This window comes from Tamandua tetradactyla, chromosome 1, assembly GCF_023851605.1.
Source record: "Tamandua tetradactyla isolate mTamTet1 chromosome 1, mTamTet1.pri, whole genome shotgun sequence".
NCBI classification, from domain to species: domain Eukaryota; kingdom Metazoa; phylum Chordata; class Mammalia; order Pilosa; family Myrmecophagidae; genus Tamandua; species Tamandua tetradactyla.
This window is the reverse complement of record NC_135327.1, coordinates 17,064,591-17,082,547: the sequence shown is the minus strand read 5'-3', so window position 1 is coordinate 17,082,547 and position 17,957 is coordinate 17,064,591. Positions and strand designations below refer to the sequence as shown.

Here is a 17,957-nt window from a genome sequence, read left to right as displayed (position 1 = left end):
GGGAACAAACTCAGAGAGTTAAAGTAACATATCCATGATCACTCAGCTAGAAAGTATGGGGACCAGGACTAGAACCCAGGTCTGCCTGACTTTCAAGTACATGTGAATAACCCTTCCCTATTAACTTCCTCACATCTGATTTCAGATCATAAGAACTAGTTGTGGAGTGAGAGTGAAGTCTGAGAGACTTCCCAAAGTTGTGTGTTGTAAGCTCTAGGAAAGGTGATCCTCCTGCTAGTGACACTGGGTCCAAGAAAGGGAGCAGAGCACTGGGAGCCTCTTCTCTTTCTTCCCCCATAGGCCTCTGCTTCCTGTGCCCTAAACCCTGCTTAGCTATTTATCTGTAGGAACTTACAGCACTGTGTGTCCTTAAGGAGATGCTTGTAATGCCAGGGAGCCAAGACCCAGGAAATAATTTGACTACTGGTGACAAGTTGGATCAGTGGAGGTGAGGTATGGAAAAGTAGCAAGAATGGTACGAAGAACACAGACCTGACAGGAGACTTGCAGGCAAGCAGTTATCACTCTGCTGCTTTCCCTCTCAAGGTCTCAGCTTCCTTATCTGTAAAAATGTGGTGGGAGGATGGGTATGTGTATGGCAGAGGTGGTAATTCTTTGTCCTGACTGCTTCATAGGGCTTCTTGAGGCATAATCATGATAATAGCTAACACAGTGTCTCCTCTGTGGCAGGTACTATGGTGAGTACCTTCCATAACCCTCACAGTTAGCCCCATGAGATAGATATTTTGTTTAACACCCCCCCCTTACTCCACCCTTCTTATGAACGAGGAACCCAAACTCAGGGAATTAAGTTACTTGTCCAAGGCCTCCAGCTCTAAGTGACAGATCTGAAATTTGAACCTGGGCAGACTTTTGAGCCCTACAGAGCTATGAGACCATGGATGGAAGAGTGTTAGTGAACTGTAAAGTATGACATAAGCCTTTTACCTTTTGGGGCAATAATGTATGCAGCTATTACTGAAGGTGGGTGCCTGGTGGAGAGCATTTTCCAAGGAGGCAATGGAAGAGATCTGATGATTAGGATGAAAGGGCCGGTTGTTCTCACCCACACTGATCTGATCTGATTTGGGCAAGAAAAAGGCAGGGACACAGTCTGAGTGGCTATTTTGTGGAAGAGAGTTCTAGGGCAGGTTGAGGTGGGAAAGGAATCTCCTAGAGTACCAAGCCAGAGCCTCTTAGTCCATTCAAAGCCCAGGCCTTCAGCAGAAAGAGAACTGTGGCTGAGATTTCCATGTCCCTCTCTGAAAGGGCTAAGGCAGAGAGCAGCTGCAGTTCTGCCATGACTTTCCAAGAAACTGGGGACACACAGCCCAGGAAATAAGTGCATCTGAAAGCCAGCCCCACCTGTTACCCATTTGTCTTCTGCCTCTCTAGCCTTAGGTTTCCAGCTAGCCGGCTTTTACACTGCTCTCCCTGTCTCATAGCCTACTCTTCTGGCTTCCCCAGTACCTCCCTTCCGGGCTCATTCTCCTCTCCTGTACACCAGAACTCTGTCTGCCTAAGGCAGCTCCTTTGTTTATTTCCAGAGCTCCCAGCCCACACGAGCCAAACACAATGAAGCCTGGCCAAGGAGGGCCACGTTCCAGGCTCAGGCTGGTCCCCTAGGGACAGGTATTGGCCTCCAAGCCAAGGAGGCAGCTCTAAGGTAGGCTGCCCCCTGCACTGGCCTCTTGCTTCAGGTCCTGACAGCCAAGGTTTTAGGCCTAGAGGGGAAGGGACACAAGCTCTGCCCATAGTTGGGCAGGAATCCCTATCATTGAAACAGCTTTGGCTAGGAACCCTGGGTTGGACCTGGTTGGAGAGAGCTAGGGAAAAATCAGAGGCCCCCTGAGCATGGACCAGAGGCCTCCACTCCCTTCTCCTGGTCCTCTCTGTGTCTTTCTTCAGCCAGGTAGAACCTGGTCCTGAGCCCTCAGCCCAAGGATCCAGGTGCCCAAATTTCCCTACCGGAGGGCTTTTGTGTCCCTCCCAAGGGTTTATGTGTCCTGCCTCCCAGAAGATTCTAGTGGAGAAAAGGAAGTGAGTATTTACTCTGGGCCAAGCCTGAAGTAGGAAAAATTGTCAGGATGTGTCTGGCATTGGTGTGTCTGAGGCTCGTGGGGAAGTTACTAATCTAATATATAGGCCCCAGTTCTGTCTTGAGTTGGAAACAAGGGATGAGAGGTGATGGGTGAGCAATGAGGAGTAATGAGGGTACTGACCTGAAGGGTAACAGGGCCACAGACAAGGTCACAAAAAGAACAGTGGTCACTGGCAAAAAGGAGATGCCACAGTATGGGAGGAAGAAATTCCTGGTAGTCCAGCTTCCCCAATGTAGAGGTAGGTGGCCCTTTAAATGGTGGCCAGTTAATTCTGTATGCGGGGAGAGGGGGAGGTTGGTGGGGCCAGGACAGATACTGGTGAAGTGGAGGTAATTTTGGAGGAAATGAAATCCCCAATTTCCCTTCCATTTAGGGATCCATTTCAGAGACAACAAGCTTGACTAAGGAATGTGAGAAAGAAAACCTAACTCTGTTGCCAGACCCCAGAGGAGCAGATGGAGCTCCAAACCAGCAGGCCTTTGGCAGGAACAGGAATGGGGTTAGAGGTCATGTTGGCCCTGCTCAGCCTGTACTCTCAGTCCCATTCTGCTTCAGTTTCTCAGAGTGGGGGTGGGGACTGGGACCTGGAAACAAGTTTGCATATAAGGCAACCCACTTCCCCTCCCTGGATCAGTAATTCTTTGAGAGATGACTGGGTCCCTTGGAGTAAACAAGAAATTTGCCACAGCTTTAGGCACGTATTTTGCTTTTTATCTCATCAATGTACATTTTAATCTAACAGTCTAATAGCCTCACATTCTTCACCCCTGCCCAAGCCCCTTTTCCCTTTCTCCCACCCTACCCAATCAGGATCTCATCTGCCCCAGGGGCAGGAAGTCGCCAGGTACAAAGGTGATTCAAGGAGTTGGTGGGACATGTGGCCTCCTACGAGGAGCTCAGGATAGTTCCAGACCTCCCTGGAGAGTCCAAAGGCCAAGGAGACCCAGCAAAAGGAGAGATCAAGGCCAAGTCACATTGGAAAAATGCTGCTTCCTGGATCTCAGTCCCACTCAAACTCTGTCTCCCTGGGCCACAGCCTGTTCCTGACAGTCAGAGCAGCAGAGGCAGAAATCCTCAGCAGGAGAATTGTGGATGGAAGAGAACCTTTAGCCCAAGACACACTCAAGGAATAAGCAAGGCTACTGGGCTCCTCTTTCATTCGGGCTGTGTAGTTACTCCTGGCTTTAGCTTCCTGACCCCTCTGTGATTCCAGGAGTGCAAAGAGGGGCTTTTGTGACCAGCATCCTGGGGATGTACCACCCAGGAAGACAGAGGGCAAGTGCTGCTACCTACAGCCACAAGACTCCACGACCATATCCTCATACTGCTTATAGACCACATTGTTGGCAGAGTCAATGAAGAGGATGCTGATGGGACTCAGCCGCGTGGGCACACAGCAAGTAGGTGGTGTGGACTCAGGGTCCATGGAGTTCATCAAGGTCTGGATGACTGCATGGTTCGTGGGCTCCAGGTGGGAGCGCAAGGGGAACTCACATAGCCCCTCACAGTGGAAGGCCTCATACTCAAGGGGTGCGATGATCCAGTCGTCCCAGCCCATGTCCTTGAAGTTGACATGCAGTGCCTTCCGACTGCAGCGGGCCTTGGGGTTCTTGCTGGGCCGCTTGCCCTGGCGAGAGGCCAGCGGGGCACGCCGTTTTCGTCGCTGGCTGAACAGGTACTCGTACACCGTCTTATCATCTTGGCCAGAGCGGGCCTTAATCTCATTAAAAAATAGGTCCCTTTTCTTGGTGCGGCCAAACACCAGGAAAAGGGCCTTCTCGTGGACCTGCCGGGCAGCCCGGTCAAAGCCCAGGCCACGGAGGTCCATGGCCCGTCCCCGTTCCCAGGCCTCCAGTTCCAGGCACAGCTGGGCTGAGTTCTTAAAGTTTCGGAAGAGCTTCCAGATGTCAAACACCTCCCAGCCAGAACCATCCAGGCCTGGCATGGAGCGCACATCCAGCAAGGCTGCCGGCTGCCGGCCGCTGGGGCAGCTGGACAGCTTCAGCTGGGCAGCCCGCCCGCCACCCGGGGCTGCTGGCTTGGCTGTGTCTGGAAGCTTCTTCCGCAAGATCCGCAGCTCGGCCCCCAGCAGTCCGTCCTTCTCCAGGGCACTAATGTCAAACACGTACCTCTGCTTCCTGACCGCAGGGCCTCGGTCATCTAGAGAGAACACCAGAGATCATTCCCTGCACCCCACTGAAGGAGCTAGTCACCTTGAGGCCTCAGGGGTGAGCCACGAGCAGAGCTTTCTTTACCTTCTTCCCCTCTCTGACAGGGCGAAGACTGAGAGACTTTTTCAAAATGAGGGAGCTTCCCACAAAGCAGAGCAAGTAGGGGTGTTTAATTGTAAATGTGACTGTGGATGATTTGAGTGGCTGGAATCTTGTGATTCCAGATGCTTGTGTCAAAGACCTATGTGTAGCTGAGAGTCATCATCTTTATAACTGCCTTCTACATATTTCTCTCCCACCCATTATCTAATTTGATACCTCCTTTGTGAGGTAGGGAGGGTATTATAACTTCTCCTATTTTTAGAGGAGGAATCTGAGGCTCAGAGAAGTTAGGAGACTGGCTCAGTTTCACCCAGCTAGGAAAAAGCAGAACCGGAACTTTAGAACTTTTTATACCCAATCCTGAGTTGCTTCCACTTTACCTCAAAGGAGACCCTAGTATTCTCGTTTTACAGGTGAGGCCCAGAGAGGGGGTGACTTGCCCAAGTGCACACAGCAAGTTAATGACAAAGCTGGTCTACAGTGCAGTTTCCCTGGCTTTCCAGTCTAAACATCTCATTGTGTATCTATCTTATCTGCTGGGTGTGTGAATGTGTGTATGTGACAGATTGTGTATGTGTAATGATTGAGTTCTTATGTTCATGTATGAGTGACATGTCATGGGTATGTATGATTGGGCTTGTATGAACACTTAAGGAATGGACAAGTGTATGTATGTGTATGATCCCTGTGCATATATATGTAAGAAGGCATGCGTGTGTGTATGTGATTCAGCATGTGTATAAATAAAAGACTGTGTGAGAGGCTCAGCAGTATATCTGAATGAGCATGCCCTTCTTTCTAAATACCAACTTGCCATTGGGGAGCATTCATATATTGCTCTAGAAGGTGACTAATTAGACCTTTAAACTCCCCATCTCTCCCTCCCCAAGTTCCCTTAGTGCTGGGGGACACAAGGACTTACTTTATGAGCCCCCAAGCAGTCACAGCTTTCCCTGGCTGGGCAGGCAGCCAGGCCACCTCCCCCTCCTCAGCCAGACCTTCTACTTCTGTGCCTCCCTGCCCCCCTACCCAGCCCCCACGGGCCTGCTCTAATGAGGAATGGCCCCTCCCTTGCTGGGCCAGCCAGTCCTGAGACTCACAGAACCGGAGGATGACGACCAGAGCAATCAGCTAGTCTGTTCCCCTCTTAACACTTACAGAGAAACTGAGGTCCTGAGAAGGAAGGGACTTGCTGGGGTCAGAGGGAAAGCTTAGAGGAAAAGCCAAGCAGTAACATTAGGTGGGCAGAAGGAGCTATGAAGGAAGAAGGTATACCCCTGGGCTAATGATGAAAATTATCTCTGCTTAGCTCTGCCAGGACAGGGCATAGTTTTCATATTTGAAGGGTTCTCAGAAGTCATCCAGTCCAACCCCCACATAAAGAAGGGGAAACTGAGACTCTGAGGGGAGAAAGGTCTTTTGCAAGGTCCCCTATTGAGCTAGACCCTAGATGTCTACATATCTCCACATTGTTCCATGCTTCCAATATGCCCCATTTACTGTCTTCTTTTCCTCTGCCTCTGTTTCCTTGCCTGAGGACAAAATCATTGAACCATAGGAATCTAGAGGTTCATTTTTCTCTCTGTCTCTGAGAAAACCCACAAAACCCTGGGCCCTGGAAAGTTTGGCCCTGAAAAGTTTGACCTAGTAATCTTGGAGTCTGGTCCCCAACTCACACCAATAGACTGTATGACCTGAGTAGGTCTAGTGTCTCCTTATGCCCCTTAAGGAATGAGATTTGGTAATCTCTAGGTGCCCTTCAACTCTGATGTGCCACCATGGGGGTCCTGCTACATATGAGGTAAGTCCCAGACACCCACCCCATACCAGATGCACACACCGTCTCCCTCCAGTGCAGTGTCAGGCCTCTGTAAGCCCCTCTGCGCGTGCAGATGCCCCTCCCTGTGAGCCGTGCCCCTGCAACCCCGCCCCCTCACCTTGCCCTTTGTCAATAAAGCTGGTGATGGTGTTGGCCAGGCCAGCCTCCAACTTCACGCTGCTGTTGCCTCCCTTTCTGTCAGCATCGGACAGCGTCCTGTACAGCGAGAGCATGTACTCGTGGGGTGTGATGGGGGGCGGGCGGAACGGCTCCTTGGGCTCTCGAGGGGGTCCAGGCTCCCTGGCCTTCTTCAGCAGGAAGGGGCTGGGGACAGTTCCTGCCTTTGGGGGTGCCTTACCCCCAGGATGCTGTCCTTTTGGGGTCACAGTCCGCGCTGCAGCCTGCCTTGTCTGGGGAAGGTGTCCTGGCTTGGATTCAGGGCCACCCGATCTGGGAGGCAGCTTTTTGGGCTCATCCTTCTTGGGCTGTGTGAGGCCTCCTGTCTGCCCAGTGGCCCCCTTTGCCCTGGCATTGGTGGCCCCCCCACTGTAGCTGTGACCCCCTGGCCTGAAGATGTTCCGGGCCAGAGGGGGCCTCTCCTTGGCCTCTGCCTTGGCCAATCCTGGCCTGGCCCCCTGGGGTCTCTGGCCTAAGTCAGGGGCTCCCAACACAGTGCAGATAAATTCCAGGTCCAGCCAAGCCAGGTGCCAAAGCAAGAAAGTGAGGAGTTTGAGGAGTCTCATCCTCTGACCAGCCGCTGAATGGCACCCAAGAGAATGGTGGCAGGAGTGAAGGTGCCTCTGGTTTGGGAGGAAAAACCATGAAAGGAATGGACCCTCAAAAGCAACGGCAGCAGCAGTAGCAACAGAAGGAAAGGCTTTCTCCTCAGTCTGAGACTCTTGAAGTCTGCCGGGTGTGTGTTTGTATCCAGTCCCATAGTGGAAATGCTCTCGTATCCAGACGTGCACCCGTCTCCAGTCAGCAGCTGAAAATAACTCGTTCTTGAAAGGAGAAAGCCGACCGCCCCCTTTCTCCTGCACAACTGACTGAGGGCTTGAAGGAGGCTTGTATAAGGCTGAGGGATTTTTCCAAGAAGGAAGAATGGCGTAATGCTGCCTGTATGCTCCAGTTTTTTTTTTTTTTTTTTAAGTTTTGAATCCTTTCCAGTGAAAATACTTCACTTGCGTGAGTGCACACACACACACACACACACACACACACACAGGCCTGCAGGTGCTCAGAAAAATCTTTTACAAACCTGAACTCAGGAATTGGAAACGGAATTCCAACCCAAACCAATTTAATTACTCTCTGATGTCATGCTGTCTAAACTCATTTAAGTGCAATATATTTATGTGAAAAAAATCACCGCTGCCCTTTCGAGGCCGTGGCTCACGGGGGCTCTTGGCACAGAGCCCCGCAGCAGGACTCTGAGCTTAGGGGCTCCCAGACTGTGGCGCAGACTCAGGGGTCTTCACCTCCACCTCATGGAGCAGCCCACCCCACTTTCCTGAGGAGAGATGCTGAGGAATGAACTCCAGGATCTTAAGCCCCAGAAGCATGAGGAGTTTGGGTTTTCAGTTAAGTCCTTGGAGTGTTTTTAAAGCAGTTACAACCCCTGCGTCTAGTCTGGGGCCTGATTTGTTGTGTGTTGCCAGGGGTGGGGGTTGGGGGGTGGAACAGCACAGATGGCAGCATTTACCCACAGCTTCTTTTATTTTAATAAACTTGTGGTGACCCAGAGAAATATCAGTGCCCACTACACCCCTCCCCTCAAATGCCATTGACTGAGCTCAGATGATTTCTTCAAGCTTGGGGGGCACTGCCACTCCTGAGCCTACCCTTCAGACAGAGGCAGGTCCAGAGTGTACCCCACCACCACCCCCGCAAAGGTGTCCTCCGAGTTTTCTTGGAAAGGACTAGCTGAGGCCAGAGGTGGCAGCCCAGCCCGAGGCAGCAGCGGCCCCTGCAGGAAGCCAGAAAAGAGATTTCCCCACATGATACTTTTCTGGGAGCTCGGGAAGTCTGAATTACAGCTGAACTCAAAAGGTGTTTTTAAAGTGCCTCCTTTAAGTACTGAAGCCTCCTTCTTTTGGGAGCCTCCCCCACAGAGTCTCTGGGCAACTTACTGCGGGGTCAGCAGAGGGAAAGTTGATTCCCTTCACCTGGAATGTCCTCCTCTCACTCCCACACTGGAGGAGGTCCCCTCATCCTGAGAGGTTCAGCTGAAAACTCATCTCCTAGGGGAAGCTTCCCCTAGTCCCCAGACAGAACCAGTCACTCCCTCTTCTACATCTCACTACAATGCTTGTCACATTGTGAGAAGTGGTAGTCAGGTAGGTTTCCTTATTTATTAAGGTGAAATTCATATAATATTCAATTTACCCCTTAAAAAGGTACAATTCTGTGGCATTTAGTTTACTCACAATGTTGTGCAGCCACCAACTCTCTCTCGTTTCAAAACTTTTTCACCACTCCATAAAAACACCCTGCACCCATTAAGCAATTACTCCCCAGTCCCCCCTTCCCCTCTCCCCTGGTAACCTCTAATCTGCTTTCTGTCTCTATGGATTTACCTATTCTGGATATATCCTATAAAAGGAATCATACAATGTATGACCTTTTGTGTCTGGCTTCATTCACTTAGCATGTTTTCAAGGTTCATCCAAGTTGCAGCATTTATCAGTACCTTGTTCCTTTAATGGGTGAATTATATTCCACTGTTTGGATATACTGCAATTTGTTTGTCTATTCATCCATTGATGAACATTTGGATTATTTCCACCTTTGTCTATCATAAGCCTGCCTAGTGGAGATCTATTTGTACCGTGAGGTTACCAGATTTGTTTCTCAGCATAATTTGGTCATTCCAAGCTTTATCTGGTGCTGAGATCAGGAAATTCAATAGAGGTATACCTCCCCATCTCCAAGGACCAATGTACCACCAGGCACTCTTTTGGGGAACTCTTTAAGAAATGACTGAATTTATTACTATCCCTCTAGTTACCAAAATTCACAACTGTTGTCTTCCCTTTTGACCTGTCTCCACTTGAATCTGTCACAAGATCCAACATCTCTCGTATTCCTTCTCTCCTCTCCATCCCCTTTACCTCCACTGTCTAGTCAGTGCTGGTCTACTGCAATTCCCTTATACCTGGCTTCTAGGCCTCCAGGATGTCTCTGTTCCAACCCTCCCTCTAAGAACTACCCTTTAAACAAGAGCCAACTCACGTGATACCTCCTCCAGGAAGCCTTCCCTCAGCTGCTCCCCCCCCACCCGACCACCAAATACAAATCCTTCTGAATTACACCATACATTTTCTGTACCCTTTTCCATTTTGGCATCTCAGAGATTATTCAGTCTCTGCCTCTGCCCCGTCTCCAGCTGAGTTCGTTGCTTCCACTCTGTGCATGCTTTTAAAATATATTTAATATGATTTAATTCCTTATAGTCATAATGATTTATTTACATATCTGTGTCCCCCCATTAGCTTGTGACTAGACTAAAATACTTATGTATTTTTGAATTATTCCTAGTCCTTGGCAAAGGGCCCAACGCACAGCAGATTTGCAGTATGTATGGAATGAATGAATCTCTAACCAGCTCTTTAATGTGAAAGCCATCATTTTCTACTTTAAGGTATAGTTACTCACAGACAAATGATGCCTTCCCTGCTTGTCTCTGAGTTCCTTAAAGGGACAGATTTTATCTTGCTCACTTAATAGGCACTTTGTAAGCTTGAGTGATTGACTAAATGAAGGGGGAATTAGTCAAACAAGTAAGACATCCTTGCAAGGGCTCTGGAGACAGACAGATCTGGTTTTGAAACCTGGTTCTGCTATTTACCCATTGTATGATCTTGGGGAGTCTCTAAACCTCTAAACCCTGTGACGGTACCCACCTCACAGGGATATAATGAAGTGAATCATAAAATGCTGATTAGCCTAGCAACTGGCAAATAATAATAATAGCTCCTCTTTATTGGGCTCTTTATTACAATAGACTCTGGCCTATTGTCCTTTTGCATTGCACTTTAATCTTATTTTATCCTTACAACAACACTACATTGAAGATACTCTTGATACTCCCATTTTACAGCTGAGGAAGTTGAAATTCAGAGAGGTTAGGTTACTCCATTTTTTTTTTTTTTGCATGGGCAGGCCCCGGAAATTGAACCCAGGTCTCCGGCATGGCAGGAGAGAATTCTGCCACTGAGCCACCATTGCCTGCCCTTAAGTTACTTTTTAATTCCCACTTTGATGCATTCTGTACCGAAGAATCTTAATCTGGGCTCCAGAAACACGGAAGACCTAAAAAGGTGGTGGGGGCAGCTATAATAGACTTGGCTTTTACTCAAGGTCTCATCCATTGGTCTGGAACCTTGGGGACATGGAGGAGTCTCAGGGCAGGGGCTGTGTGAGGACTAGGGCACCCTCAGGAATGGGGTAGGAGCAGGGAAAGGGGACTCTGAATTTGGTCTGAAGGCCCTCTCAAGGGAGGAGCCCAGGGGACCTGCCTGGCTCTCACTATAAAGGTGACTAATCACTTTGGTCCCCTCTGGTAATTGCAACCAGATGCTGCTGCTGGCAGCGCCTGAGTCCCGACATGTTTAATTACTGGGACGTAGAGTCCCTGGGTTCCCTGTGTCTCCCCCACCTCCCCCTCTCCTGTCAGCAATATTTATGACAAACTCAAGGTAGAGGATGGGAGCCTTGGGAAACCATTGGCATGGAAAAAATCTTTGCAGTCTCTTCCACGATTTAGAGCCTTTAACTTCTTAAAATGTTTCCGCATCCATTATCTCATTGGCACTTCAAAAATCATCCTTATAAGTCACTAGCCCAGGGATTATTATGCCCATCTCACAGGTGAGCACTAAACCAAATAATAGCAATCCCTTGCTGTTTTCAAACACTTAGCGGTTTTCAAAGTGGCATCACATTCGTTATGATATCTGAACTCCCGAGGTCTCTCCACAAGCCCATCTAGCACAGCAAAGTGGTAAAGAGCACGAGCACTGGGGACAGTTTGTGTCCCAAGTCAAACTGTGTGCCACTTAACAGCTGCACAACCTTGGCTAGTCATTCATTTACATAATTATTCAGAAAATATTTATTAGAGGCCTGAGCCCTGGATATGTGACAAGACAACCAAATCTGTGCTCATATTCTGATATAAGAGACAAACTAATGCATAATTTCAGAGAATTATAAGTGCTGTGAAGAAAAATTAAGCAAAGTGAAACAGGGCATCTACTTGAGATAAAATATGCAGAGAATGCCTTTTTGAGGAGGGCAACACTTGAGCAGAAATCTACATGTAGCAAGAGACTGAACCATGCAGAGATCTGGGGGATAAATATTCCAAGTGGAGGGAACAGCAAATGCAAAGGCCCTGAGGCAGGAATGAGTTTGGCAGCTCTGAGGAATCAAGAGAAATTGATATGGCTGACGTGAATGATCGAGGGGGAGAGCGGTAGCAGATGAGGTCAGATCATGTCAGAGCTACATCATATATGGCCTTGTAAATCATGGAAAGGAAGTTGGATTTTATGTTTACTGGAATAGGAAACTCAAAGGAGGATTTTAAGGAAGAGAGTTGTCTGATTTGTAAAACAATGATTAAGAGCTGGGCTACCAGTCATCAAATCCTGGCTCCCCCACCTACCAGTTTTGTAATCTCAAACAAATTATTTAATCTCTTGGTATCTCAGCTTTCTCATCTCTAAAATGAGATACGAGAATATTCCTATCTCATACGGTTGTTGTGAGTCAAGTTGTTAGACTGTTGTGTTAAATTGTTAGATTGCTGTAGGGTTCTTAGAACAGAGTTTCATGCATAATAAGCACTACATAAATGTTAACCATTATTTACTTGAAAAGAAACATTGTTTCATTTCCCCAAACCTGTTTCTTAACTGTAAAATCAGGATAAAAAACAGTTCTGCGGTACAGAATGCATTTTTAACTACAAAGAGGTTAAAGGGACTAAATGTGTTTACATATGTAAAGCACATAGTGTTTTGTAAATTATAGTTAAAAAAAATCAGTTATTATTGTCTCTGCTTCTTAAATGAGGAAATTGAGTTTCAGAAAGTTTAGTGCCTGGTACAAGGTCACATAGCTAGAATTGGCTGAGCTGGGACTCCATCCAGATACCTGACCCCAGTTCTTCCCACAGCCAGGGAGGACTGACCTTCTTTCATATCACACTGCAGGTTAGGGGTTGGCCGGGAGCAGGGCCCAGAGTCCCTGACCTACCATCTGTGCTCTTTCTAATCTGTGGGGCCTGGGCTGTCCCGAGCCAAGGGAGCCCAGACAGACCCCGACAAATCCAGATCCACACGCTCCACCTCCACTCACCCAGCCATTCTGATTTGTGCCTTTTAAACTAGTCAGGAGCTGCTACTGTACTCCTGGCTCTCCCCAAATGAACCATCAAGGGCTCCCCCAGCTGGGCATCTAGAGGACTACACCTGTCAGAGGGGCTGGGCTTTCCGGTAGGGCACAGAGGGGAACCGGCAATCCAACTGGCTGCAAATACCACAACCTGAAGCTGGAAACGCTGTGAGTGTATGTGTCTGTGTCTGTTGGGGTGAAGATCTGAACCAAGTAACCATATATTTTTCACTCTTACTCTTTACTTAAAATACTTTTTCTTTATTTTATTTTTAAAGTAATGTTAAATTCTTTTAAAAAGTAATACATATTAGAAAGAAAAAGTAATACAGGTTCATGATGAAAAAACTCAAACAGTATAAAAGTACACAGTGAAAAATCTCCCTCCTACCCCAGACTTCAGGCGTTCCAGTTCTCCTCCCCAGAAGCAACCCCTCTTACCAGTCTTCTAGATGACTTTCCAATGATATGCCTCACAAATATAAGAATTTTTATACAATTTTATTGAGATATATTCATATACCGTAAATCATCCAAAGTGTACAATCAGTGGTTCACAGTATCATCATATAGTTGTGCATTCATCACTGCGATCAATTTTTTAACGTTTTCATTGCTCAAAAAAAATACATACAAGAATAAAAATAAAAATGAAAAAGACAACCCAAAACATCCCATGCCCCTTATCCCCCCCATTATTTATTTTTTGTCCTTATTTTTTTACTCATATGTCCATACACTGGATAAGGGAATGTCAGCCACAAGGTTTTCAAAATCACACCGTCACACTGTAAAAACTTTTAAATGCAATTTTATTAAGATATATTCACATACTATATAATCACCCAAAGTGTACAATCAATGGTTTGCAGTATCATCATATATTTGTGCATTCAAATATAAACTTAAAAAAAACTTTTTATTGATGCATGTTATCCACACTACATATGTTTTCGTTACAAAATTATCATGTTAACTGTAAAAATAAATTCAAACAATAGTGAAGTTTATGAAATTAAAAGAGAAAGTCCCCTCCTCACTGCCCTTCCCTGCCCCCTTTGCTTTTCCAGAGGTAAGCACCATTAATGGTTAGGGACTTGGAAACCTTATTTTCTTTCTTGAGCTCAGAAACCTCAGATTCTTGCTGTCTCCTTCCACTCCTTCCTCCTTCCATCTAAATCCATCTCCCACTCCCCAAACATGAACCCCAGAAAGTAAGCATTATGAGGCCCATTTTTAAAATTTTAATGCACTTTTATTGATATATATATAATATATTCACATACCTGCAATGATCCAAAGTGCACAATCAATGGTTCACATATCATCATATTGCTGTGCGTTCATATGCTGCCCATTTTGCTGCTGACAATTTTGAGGTCCAGAGAGGAGAAGCAGGTGGCTCAAGGACATAGGAATGAGCCAGGAGTTCAAACCCTGGTGAGTGTGTCTAACTCCAAGCCCAGTGTTCTTTCTGCCCAGTTCCTGCCTGGTTCCTGTTCAGAATCTTAGAATTTCGTTGCTCCATCACATGAGGTAGCAGATAAATTCTCAAGTTGGAATATAATTAAGGGCTCATTTTCAAGGAAGGAGAGAACCTGGTTTTGTGGGAACTGTGACTAAATATCTTCATTGCCCAAGCTCTGAACAGTGGTGAAAGATGCCACCAACTATAAGTGTCAACCTGGTGCAGCCAGTTACTTACAGCCCAATTTGGCCAGTTGGTAGGGTCTGGAACCTAAACCACACCTACCCAATAAGGCAGGGCTGGAACCAGGGAGGAAAGATCCACATGATGGAGGGCACTAAATAGATTCATATACCCCAACCAAAATGGCAGAATCAGCAAGAGGACAGTCCAGAGGAAATACTTGCCATTTCCCAAACATCCCAAGCTCTTGCACAACCCTGTGCCTTTGTACACTTTGCTTGAAATGTCCTTCCTCCTTTGTCTGCTCAGCTGATTTATACTTCACAATCAAGTTATAATATCACCGTCTCTGTAAAGCTCACCACTCCCTCTGTACAGCATTTACCACACTGTATGTGCATGAGGCTTGAGTGCCTCATTCTGTTACCATTGCAGTTGGGGAACTCAGTGATGGGTCTGCCTCCTGATTGGGAAATCCAGCAAACAAGAGAGACAAAGCCTGCTAACTGCTCTGGTCGTAGACCCAGGAGAATGCTGCTGTTTGGAACTGGCCTGCTCTCCTAGAATTTGTCTGTGTTTTCTATAGGCCAGTTGTGAGCCAAGTGGGAGAAAGACGACCTGTACAGGCTCATCCTGGATCCTGTGCAGTAGGGCCTCCTAAAGGGATAAAGCAAGAAGTTACTCCCCCCACCCATCACTTGACTTGAGCAGTTAAAGTTAACACTCCCATCTATCCCCTTTAAGGAGGTATGGAGACTCGTGGGCAGGCCAAAGCTTTCAACAAAGAAATACCTCCACGTAAATCCACTTTCCTTTACTTTCTTGACCCTTTTTTGTTCTTGAATTGGATAAGGGATTTAAGAAATTTAAAATAGATTTTATTTTATTTCCTTAGGGGAAAAAATGATGATTTAGCACCTTACTTTGAACTTTCACATATTTAATTTAAAAAAGAAAATCAGTCAGTCTTGGCAACCTCTTAGCATGGAACAAGGGGAATATCTACAAATAATGGGCAAGTCTGGGGCACTGGGTCCACGTTATAGCCATGGGAGAGAGTTAGGATATAAGGCATATTCCCAGAGATAGAATGTGGGACCTAAGGAAGAAGCCCAGTTAACTTGGTTAACCTTGGTTAACCAGGGTTGTTTTTTTTTCCAACTGCTTCATTATCTCTTCTTTCATTCCAGCCTTCTTTGAGGCTTTCTCCTTACTCTAATTCATCAGACAAGTCTGAAAAGATCTGAACAGGCCATGAACATGACTGTAATTGTGTCTGATTTAAGTCTTTTCCCATAGGGTTCTTGGGCTCCAAGCAATTAAAGTAATGTGTATAGGCATCTGTTTACATGTCCCAAATGTTCCTGTTATTTGTAGGACATTTGCAGACTGATATGCTCTATGTACCTAGAGAACCTCTAGGGAGCAATGTTACCCACTTTCATAGACCAGTTAACCACTTTTCTGCTCTGTACCAGACAAAATGCCCAGCTGTATTAATTTATGGTCATAATACAAATTTCTACTTTTTGTTAATTCATTGATTTAGAACCTAATACCTGGTTCAATAAATATGTTCAACAAACATTTGCTGGGTGAATGAATGAATGAAGTCTCCTTTAAAACAAAGATTACCGTTTGGTTTTAATTCCTTCTACTCCATTCACCCTGTATTGATATGAAATATTAATAGTTACTGAAATCTATAGTTACTACTCATGATCTTAAAATATATTGTATAAACAGACTACTGAGCCGTTGCAAGAAAGAATGAAGTTGTGAGGCATGCAACTAGGAGAATGAACTTTAAAGAGCATGTTGAATAAAATATCAGAAACAAAAAGACAAATATTATCATGCCTCACTCATATGGCTTAACTATAATATACAAACTCAGAAAATTGAATCGAGAGCATGGGTTATCAGGTTAGGGCCTATTGTAAAGTTCCTAGATTCTAACAGTAGTCACATATATTTAGGAGTTGTTATTGATATTTCTAAATTCTGAGATACTGAGCTATTTGTATATTACCTGGTTGTTCCCTGGAACTTCGGTTATTTATATGACAGCTGAGGTTCAGAGTTAGAGCTCCGAAGTTATGAAAGGCAGTATTACTCCATTCAGCAACAGTTTAAAAGCTGAAAAAGTGATCAGACTTCGTCTAGAGATACGAATGAAGCTGATCTGGATAGGACTAAGGTAAATCAGAATACTGGTTAAAGGATGACATGGCCCATATTTTCAAACTTCAATTTCTATGCAATACCAAAAGGAAAGATGTTTATTTGGTGCACAATTTATATTTTCGGTAGCATATTATCTAATTTAACTTGTATGGTCAGTTTACTTGAACACCATAGTTACATGGAATCTTGAATAGGGTGCGATATCTTGTTGGTTTGTACAGGTTAGTTTGATGCCCCAATATATACCAGAGTAATTTGGGTAGAGAATAAAAAAATATTTGCAAAGTCCCTTGGAGGACTGGGGAGAAAGGGGGCAATATTCAACTTCCCCATCTGGGGAATTCCTGATATTCTCACAAGCAGTGGGAACAATAAATTCAATAGACTGAGCCCTCAATCTTGGGACTCGCCCCTGTGAATCATATTTCTATAAAAGAGAAGCTAATAATTATGCCTTAGAGTTACCTCCAGAGAACCTCTTTTGTTGCTCAGATGTGGCCTTTCTCTCTCTCTAAGCCAACTCAGCAGGTGAACTCATTGCCCTCCCCTCTACATGGGACATGACTCCCAGGGGTGTAAATCTCCCTGGCAACGTGGGACCTGACTCCAGGGTATGAGATAGGACCTGGCATCATGTAATTGAGAAAGCCTTCTTGACCAAAAGGGGGAAGAGAGAAATAAGACAAAAAAAGTTACAGTGGCTGAGAGATTTCAAACAGAGTTGACAGGTTTGAAGGTTGAACCTCCTGGAGGTTATTCTTATGCATTATACAGAAATATCCCTTTTTAGTTTATGGTGTATTGGAGTGGCTGGAGGGAAGTACCTGAAACTGTTGAACTGTATTCCATAGCCTTGATTCTTGAAGAAGACTGTATAACTATAGAGTTTTTACAATGTGAACTGTGTAATTGTGAAAACTTTGTGTCTCATGCTCTTTTTAATCCAGGGTATGGACAGACAAGTAAAATAATAATAATAATAATGATAAAAATAAATAATAGGGGGAGATAAAGGGTAAAAATTGGGTAGTTTGAAATACTGTGGGCCAATGACAGCAAGGGAAGAGGGGTATGGGATGCATGAGTTTTTTGTTTTTATTTCTTTTTATGGAGTGATGCAAATGTTCTAAAAATGATCATGGTGAAGAATACACAACTATGTGGTGTTATTGTGAGTCACTTATTGTAGAATATGGTTGGACTGTACGTGTGTGGATATTTCTCAATAAAAATAAATTTTTATAGTCACAATGTAATATTTAAAAGTACGTGAAAAATTTTTTTGCCTTGAGAAAAGAAAAATGACTTATGATTTCTTTTTCCTAATAAATGGCAATAAAATTTAAATATATATATTATAATTTCTTCGTGGATTTAATGTCATTAACCTTGGTCTGTGAGAACATTAAGATGCTTATTCAACAAATACTTATTTAGCACCTACCATGTGCAAGCTTAAGCAGAAAATTGGACAAACCGCAGTTCTTTGAACAGATGTTGGAGATTCACGCAAAGTCTAGTCTATG

At 45.4% G+C, this 17,957-nt stretch overlaps 1 protein-coding gene across 1 annotated transcript; it reads right to left on the bottom strand.

Moving 5' to 3' along the window:
- Positions 1-2,917: 2,917 nt before the first annotated feature.
- Positions 2,918-7,226, bottom strand: GDF5 (growth differentiation factor 5). The gene is made up of 2 exons (XM_077159766.1): positions 6,313-7,226; positions 2,918-4,262 (listed from the first exon to the last, which is right to left on the bottom strand). The coding sequence occupies exons 1-2, from the start codon at positions 6,935-6,937 to the stop codon at positions 3,388-3,390; spliced, it is 1,500 nt and encodes a 499-aa protein (XP_077015881.1). The 5' UTR covers positions 6,938-7,226; the 3' UTR covers positions 2,918-3,387.
- Positions 7,227-17,957: the final 10,731 nt, after the last annotated feature.

Excerpts from the sequence above, each read along its gene's own strand:
- GDF5 (XM_077159766.1), bottom strand. The coding sequence starts at position 6,937 with ATGAGACTCCTCAAACTCCTCACTTTCTTGCTTTGGCACCTGGCTTGG. Across the intron at positions 4,263-6,312 it reads CTTTATTGACAAAGGGCAAG|ATGACCGAGGCCCTGCGGTC; the intron begins GTGAGGGGGCGG and ends TGTTCTCTCTAG.